This window comes from Paramisgurnus dabryanus, chromosome 24 (genome assembly GCF_030506205.2).
Source record: "Paramisgurnus dabryanus chromosome 24, PD_genome_1.1, whole genome shotgun sequence".
NCBI classification, from domain to species: Eukaryota; Metazoa; Chordata; class Actinopteri; order Cypriniformes; family Cobitidae; genus Paramisgurnus; species Paramisgurnus dabryanus.
This window is the reverse complement of record NC_133360.1, coordinates 8,185,144-8,193,786: the sequence shown is the minus strand read 5'-3', so window position 1 is coordinate 8,193,786 and position 8,643 is coordinate 8,185,144. Positions and strand designations below refer to the sequence as shown.

General features: G+C 36.0%; 1 protein-coding gene across 5 annotated transcripts in view; it reads left to right on the top strand.

Moving 5' to 3' along the window:
* The first annotated feature begins 3,758 nt into the window (after nt 1-3,758).
* The window catches only part of krt222 (keratin 222), an 18,637-nt gene continuing 13,752 nt past the window's right edge, over nt 3,759-8,643 (top strand). The window contains exons 1-3 of one of the 5 annotated variants that reach the window (XM_065244564.2): nt 3,759-3,996; nt 7,027-7,134; nt 7,268-7,472. In XM_065244564.2, coding sequence (XP_065100636.1) covers nt 7,121-7,134; nt 7,268-7,472 — 219 coding nt within the window. In that variant the 5' untranslated portion in view covers nt 3,759-3,996; nt 7,027-7,120. Of the gene's footprint in view, nt 3,997-6,677; nt 7,158-7,267; nt 7,473-8,643 lie in introns of those variants that run through there. The other 4 variants (XM_065244563.2, XM_065244566.1, XM_073813533.1 and 1 more) reach the window with 4 other exon arrangements.

The window sequence follows — 8,643 nt, the reverse complement described above, 5'->3', positions numbered from 1 at the left end:
TGTAATCTACTCTCACAAATCGTTGAATTCGCTTTTGGTGTGTATGCCCCATTAGTTTCTATGCCTGAGTGTCTGTCTTTCTGTCTGTCCATCTATCTGTTTGTAAGTCTCTTTGTCTGACTCTCTGTACATCTGTATGTTTCTTTAGCCATTTTTCTGTCTACCTGTCTGTGTATTTACTGTATGTGCCTTCGGTGCGAATCCAGCCTGGAGACGTCTTCTGTCTGGGATGTATCTATAAGTTATGTATTTATGTATATATTACCAAATATAAATAGCCGCAAAACTAACATTAATCTTCGTTAACTGTTTTCTCACGATCTGCCGCCCTAGTGCAAATCAACATTGTTTTCTCAGCATTCTTTGTTTAGACAGTGAAGACACACAGCAATGTGTAGTATCCATGGTATCTACTGCGACATGCCTGAGCATTGTAGCGTCGCATACCTAGCGTGGTTTCCAAGGCAAGGGTGTGGCCCAGGCGTGGCTAACCCACTGTCTGCACACTTGATGATTAAACACATGATTGCGTTCTGTGGAATAAAGACATTATGCATACAATACGTTACATGCAATCGACACGTAAGGGCAAGTTTCGTACAGATCCGTACAGGAAGTGGAAGTGAATCATGATAGTTACATCAGAGCCACAACAAGTGAAACTAGGGTGCAATGTAAAGATTTTAAGCTGAATTGTATGCCAATAAGGATTATTTGCAGTGCCAAATGCCTTTAACGTCCACCTTTGTATACGATAATATTCATTTGACTGATACTGATGACTAATGATTGACATTCGTCACAAGAAATTGCGCAAGACAAAGTTGTTCATATTGGATTAGTTTAATGGTTTTACCTGCATACAGATCGTGTTAATGGATTAATTCTAAATAAACAAAAGCGGCGCATTATTTTCACATCCCTAAAAATGTTGTTTTAGGGCATTGGTTCATAGCTAAAGGGTCTTCGAAGTGATCTACACATCAACGAACGTGTTAAAACAAACAAAATGTGTCAGCTGAAGAGTTTCATCCTATAATTAACGTCACAAATATGACAAATAGATTAGACATGCATGCGCTCGAGATTTTCTCTGAACTAACTTCCACTTCTGAAGTGATTTTAAAGCAATAAGTCAATTTTATGAAACAGGTGTACTGGCAGATTAACCACAGTTGTAAATGTGAGCAGGTGCTCGTGTGACACGTGCACGTGTTGTGTCTTTCTTATAAATAAATGCCAGATGGTTAGTTTTTCTCAGTTGCTTTGGACATTTTGAATCTTTTATAAAATTTGCACAAAAAATGCATTTTTTAGAACAATTGGTACAAACATCATGGATTTGTAAAAGCATGTAACTTGTTCAAAATCCTTAGTTCATCTCTCAAAAGTAAATGTTTATGCTAGTGAACATGTCAGTCGCATCAATATGGCAAGTCCTTGAGTCATTGTTCATAAACAAGAAAAAAATTGACTGTCATTGATTATGACCAAAAGGTCAACCATTCTGCATGTCATTACTTGTGCGATGAACTAATTTCTGAATGGTTTAATGTGTAAGACTATTTCAACACAAACCAGTATAATGTATTTGATGAAAACAGCAGACGATTGTACATAATCAACTGCATGATTGTATTAAAGTTCAAATCAATGACAATTTGCTATTATGTTGTGCACAACTGACTTGATGATGTGGAAGGGTTTTGAAAAAATTATTTCTGATATGAGAAATTCTCCAGAGCGACTGAGAAAAACTGCAATACATTGACATATATGTTTAAAGGTGCATTCACACATTAAAGGGACACTACACTTTTCTTGAAAATATGCTCATTTTCCAGCTCCCCTAGAGTTAAACATTTGATTTGTACCATTTTGTAATCAATTCAGCTGATCTCTGGGTCTGGCGCTACCACTTTTAGCATAGCTTAGCATAATCCATTGAATCTGATTAGACCATTAGCATCACGCTAAATAATAACCAAAGAGTTTAGATATTTTTCCTATTTAAAAACATGACTCTTCTGTAGTTACATTGTGTACTAAGACTGAAAATTTGCGATTTTCTAGGCCTATATGGCTAGGAACTATACTCTCATTCTGGCGTAATAATCAAGGACTTTGCTGCCGTAACATGGCTGCAGCAGACGTAGTGATAACCAAGGGGACTATTTTCACTGCCCGAAAAAGGCATCGAAAGGGTTTATGATCAAAGAGACGCCCACATTAACAAAACACTCGCAAGACACTAACTCTGATTACAAATGAGATTAAGTGAGTAGCTGGCAAACGCAAGCGTCTCTTTTATCATAAACCCCTTCGAAGTGTCTACAGCAGGCATGTATTTTGACATGACACCTGATGCACATAGGTTCACATGACGCGCCAAACACATATTTTGACATTACGAGCGATACAAATGAAATGCTAAACTGACAAGCTTTACATCTTGTGCCCTCGAAAAACAAGTCACCAGCTGCCACTGTTTTCTATTGGTCACATATCTCAATTTGATACGAATTTCGCAGGTCAGAGTTCACCAGACTTGAACTTTGGTACGCAGCGGAATGCAAAATATCTTTGCACAAGCTTCCGTTTCCGGTCTGATGCATTTGCATGCGTATGAATGAAAGGCAATCAAAGTGTAGCGTGACCCCATAAGTCTTTTTTTGTTTTCAAATGATTTGTGACCCTGGACCACAAAACCATTTTTAAGTCGCATGGGTATAGTTGTAGCATTAGCCAACAATACATTGTATGGGTCAAAAATCGTCAGGTATATTAAGTAAAGATCATGATCCATGAAGATATTTTGTAAATTTCCTACCATACTGTAAATATATTAACCTTCAATGTTCAAATTTACTACCCTTTTGTGTTGTTCGTGGATGAAAACATCCACTAAATTAAACTGCTGTAAACATGTATCAGATTAATATTTTATTCGATTTTTCTGCATAAATCTGATTAAAATTACTAAATGTTTACAAAATTCCAGTATTTAACTTTTTCATTGCCGAGTTCATAAATAATGTCACTGATTTGGGGAAAAAACACACAATTTTTTTTAGCTTTTTCACAGTCTTGGGCATGTCAAAGATTAGTAAAAACATTGGCTATAATGCATTGTTAGTTTTTGTGTGTGCAGCATCAGATAAAAAAAATTCTCCCTCATTTACTGTTCGTGGCTGTTTTTGTCCCATTGACTTCCATTATAACGACATTTTTTGATTGCGAAGCCATGACATCATATTATCATGCATTCTTGATTGTTGGTGGTTTTTTCTTTTGCAAAGTGGTAAAACTGTTCATTTTTTCTGTCGATCACCATGTGGCACCATTAACCCTTTAGTAGGCCTGTGGAAAAACAAAGCTTAATTTCTGGTTTGTACATTGATTTATATGGAGTATAACAGCATATTATTGTGTGTGTGAACAACTTTTATGGTGATTTTCTCAATATTTACATTTTTTTAACCCTTAGATTCCAGATTATCTTGGCTAAATATTGTCCTATCTTTTTTAATGAATCGTATGACTGGCATTACTTATTTTTGGGGATTACACTGTGACTATGATCATGTTTTAGGTATATTATGTCGCATTCTGAACACTTATAACTATCATGCCTAAGCTAACTAAGATGTTTTCTTCACAAGAACATCTTCCAGATTTACTGTCGAACAGGCAGGCGCATGCACACAGTCATTAACCGTCTCTAATTACCTTCACTCCCTTTTAAGGAGACATCGTAAGACCACATGTTTTCTCAAGGATCACCGGGAGGCAAGAGCGAGTCGGGCGGCATTCTCAGCCCCGTGACAGCAGATGTGTCGACACCCCAGAAAACAGATGTGTAAGGGTGTATACCAACACAGCCAGACGGACTCTCACCCAGGTTGGAACACACCGATGACTTTCATTTGAGGGGAAATCACTTGGGCAGGAACGGTAAAAACAGATAAAGGGGTGGGACCAGGTGAGGGCGTGTTGGTAAGCGAAATGGCATTTTGTTTTTTGTTTCTGATGAATTTTTATTGCATTGATCTTCTGATGTTTAGGCTTCAACTGATCAAAGGCTGTCGTCATTGTTTGCTCAACTGTGTATTGCATAAGTTAACTGCGGGCCTTTAGGTTGCCTCGTCTTGCATGCATGGATGCATGCTTTAGCGAAAAAATTAGAGTTATGTGCCTTAAAAGCTCATTCAGGTTTTATTAAAAATGTTTTGAGGCGCACTCTCTTTAAAATTGAATCAATTACTCTCCCTACATAATTTATTTTATAAAACACTGTTGATATATGTATTCTAAAGGCTTAGACCTTTCCAACAATATATAGTTTGTTGTGATATACATAAAATTTATATGGAAAATATTGACGTAAACTTAGGTGTCCCGTGAGCGGGACAGCGCCACTTAAGGAGTTTAATATAAGTGCTATACTGTTAATGTTATTACAAACAAATCCACATCCAACAGCTTTTGTGTGATGCCAAAGTGACTTTGTAAGGCTGTTTGTATTGTGTAAGTATGCCCTAAGGACTATGTTCTCAACCTGAAGAAGACAAGTTCACATAGATAGAAAAACCATTAAGGTAAATGATATTGAATCAAATAGAAACCAACAGTGAATATATATATATAGTAGGGGAGAGCAGGAGCGAAAGTACCATTTTTTTTAAAAAACTTAATTTTAAAAGATAATGCTTTAGACAAAGATATATTTTTGTTGTGGTCAATAACTCACAAGTGTGGTCTATCAATAACAAATGTAAAATGACTTCAGTATAATTTGACTTTGAACATCAGTAGCGCATTGTTACTTTTGACCCTGTCAGCAAGAACGAAAGTAACAAACAGGTGGATCAAAAGTAACACAAAAAAACAAGAAAGACTTTTGTGTACACTTGTTTTTAGTAAATACACATGACTACGACCTTGTTAATATGTAGCTGCAAACATATTTTGGTATTTATCTTTGCAAAAAATAATGAAATTACATTTTCATTTTAAAATTCAGTTTTATCAAATGTTTCAAAAGCAACCAACAGTATAAACTTGTATTGTTGACAATAAAGCATTTTTTACTATGAAAGTTAAATTAAATCAACATAATGTAACAGTATAAGCAGCAACAAGTGAACTCCTGACATTTAAACCTGATTTACTTTTATTTTGAAAAATGATTTGGAGCACTAAATAACCTGTAGTTTGATCAGTACTGTTACACATGAAACCAGAAACACAACGCGTTATAAGAAAAAAATGACCGCTTTAGGAATTTACTTATTATGGTCGAAAACAATATGTATGTAGCCCGTCATGTGTGTGGTTCGTAATTTCAAAATATGTGTTCTGTGCGTCGAGTGATCCTATGTGCATCACGTGTCTTGTCAAAATAAGTGCCTGCTGCAGACGCGTCTAAAGTGTTTATGATAAAAGAGACGCTTGCGTGTGCCAGATACTCGTATAATCTCATGCGTAATCAGAGTTTACTGTTAAGGGAGTGTCTTGCGTGTATTTTGTGAACCTGAGAGCGTCTCTTTTATCATAAACGGTTTTGACGCGTGTGCAGCAGGCACTTATTTTGACAAAACACGTGATGCATATTGTTCACATGACGCAACAAACACACATTTTGAAAATGCAAGCAACACACGACACTCCGAACACTTATTTTGAATTAGCGCCCCTCGGAAGAGAAGTCATGAGCCGCCACTGTTATTTTCGTCCTACGTTACTTTCGCCCCGGTTCACCCCTAGTGCCCCAAAAAATTGTCTGGTGGAAGTTTGCTTAAAATTTGCTTTCAGTTCACTAATTTCCTCTGGTTGGGGTTTTCAAACTTGACCTTAATGATTACCCCTGAGATTTTAAGTAAATATTTCAATAATTTAATGGCAGATTTGCATGTTTTACTTAAAAAAAGTAATTTTTCATCCGTTTAAAGATTTTATCAGTAATATTTTACATCGCTATTGTTATTAATACCCGTAATTGGACCTTCATCTGGTATTTTTTCCATTATTGGTAAATTATTCGTATCTCTCTATTTTTTTTTTATATTTATATATTTTGTGGGGATGGCAAAAGATTTATCGCAATAAATCACATACAAAATAAAAGTTTGTATATATATATATATATATATATATATATATATACGAACCCTAGTTTGCGAAACGTATTTTTTATTAACTTTTTTATTACACAAATGCAAGAATTATTCAACTCGCGACAAGTGGAAACAAATAAACATACATGAAAAAGGAAAATAATAAAAAAGGGTCGTGCCATTGGTAAGTTACAAAAGCTTCATAGGTCTTTCTTGCTTTTTTTCTTGATTTCGTCTAATGTATATTGTTTAATTTCGTTTATAAAATGTTCACAGTTTGGCTACCAGTTTGCGAAACCCTGGATTAAACTATCAAAATAGCTACAAGGTGTATGGTACAAATGGTACAAAACACTAAACTTTTAAGGTATTTTTTGGACAAAATATTTTGGCAAAAAGGCAAACCACTGCAAATTAGGGAGTCTAGGTTTTATTCAAACATACAAAAATGCTTACAGCTAATAAAGCATACAATTTTATCTATTAATAATATTTCTTGGTCCTCTTTTGTATAATATTTTGTACTCATTGTCCTGAGCTATCTTTAAAAACTTTGCATGTGTTGTGTGTCAATTTGGCCACGGCTCCTTAATTTCGTCTCAAAGCTGAGCTTCAGTTTGAACTCTAAGCACACCAATGTAAAATGCATACAGAATTTTTAATGCATCTGAAATATTTAAATTAAGAGCGAACATGTCAATTGTTCATCACTTTTAGCCACATCCTGCATCAATACACACAAACCATGTACATATATATGTGCACGAACATAAAGCCTATGTTAAAGTGCAAAAATAAACACCTGAGCTTACACAAGCCGTAAAACTCAAAGAGTTGGACTTTGATACTGCCGTGTGCCTTTGTGTGTGTATCCACAGACCTGTTTATGTGATTTGTGACTGTAATCCAGGATCAGCAAGCACAAAAGCATTGGCAAAACTCGTGACACAAACTCTGCCTTGCAGTATTATAGGACCTGGGAGAGACCCTCTGTACAGAGAATCATGACAAGACATCTGTAAGAGCCACGTCTTCATAATTGTATGTATTCTGGATAAATATTTGCTTGGTAAACACCCTGTCACCTGAGGTGTGGCTTGCCGCAACCTCAAGATGAGCGCTTATGTTTTTCTGTGATCTCTTTTGCGCAGGGACCCTATGGAGGGATTTGAGGATCCAAAATGGGCCCTGAGGGACCTGAATGAGAGGCTTAAAGGTTTTGTGGAGCATGTCAATCTGTTGGAACAGTCGAATCGCAACCTCGAGCAACAAATTGCGAAATGGGGAAAGCGAAATGCTGGTCCGCCACGGGACTTGTGTGGCAAGGAGGCGCTGGCACAGGAACTTAGAGCTCAGGTAGGTTGTTGTTCTTACTAGCTAATTATGTGTTTTAACAACATTACGATGAAACAAAATGTTCTTACGATTTCACTTAAGGTGGTCAGGTGACCATGAGAAAAAAAATCACACAGACACTTGGTTAATAATCCTTATTAACAAATGATATGCTTTATAAAAGACTGGATTTTTCTAAGTGGCCCCCGAGGGGCCTTCTGTAGTGTACAGTTTGAGCTTGCCTCTATTTCGACACACCCACTTAAGGTCATAGAGATTGTACTAATACGCTAATGAGTTGAATGATGTGGGTTTGAAAATAGAGACATCACAATGTGAAAGGGTGAGAGCCGCCAAGAGAGGATTAAGAAAACACCGATCTTGAATTTGAGAGTCTGTTACAGAGCGCTGGCTCTGATTTGAGGCCCATATCTCTGTTAATACTTGACTACAAAATTTAAGATTAAGAAGTGTTCAAATATACCATAATACTTTTGTGCATACCGTTTTTTGCACTATGCATAATATATTATGTTTAAAATGAAAAAATTATACACAAAAAAAATCTTTTTCACACTTTTTTAAGTTTAATCAACTTGAATTTACAAATCATTTCAACTTTCTTGACTAGCGAGGAGTTGCTACACTGCAAAAAATTATTTTCAAGAAAAAACATTCTTAGTATTTTTTTCTTGTTTTTTCTCTTGTTTTCAGTAAAAGTATCAAAAAATCTTAAATTAAGAGGCTTTTTCTTGATGAGCAAAACGACCCAAGAAAATAAGTCTAGTTTTTAGAGAAAAAATATAAAATTTAAGTGATTTTGTACCGAGCCCCTAAGGTGACATTGGAGTAAAAAAATCTATAGTTTAGTTTCATGTGCTCACATAAAACTTTCATGTGCAGAATTTTTTTTTAAGTTTAGTTTCGCGTGCTCGCGTGAAACTATCGCCTGCTCGCGTGAAACTTTCGCTTTCATGTGCGCACGCGATAGTTTCAGGTGAGCACGTGATAGTTTCACGTGTTCGCACAATAGCTTCACATGAGCACGGGAAACTAAACTTTTGCACATGAAGGTTTTGTGTGAGCACATGAAAGTTTCACGTGAGCACATGAAACTAAACTTTATTTAATTTTTGCTCCATGTCCCCTTAGGGGCTCCGTAATTTTGTGCATAAAACAAGCAAAAAAATCT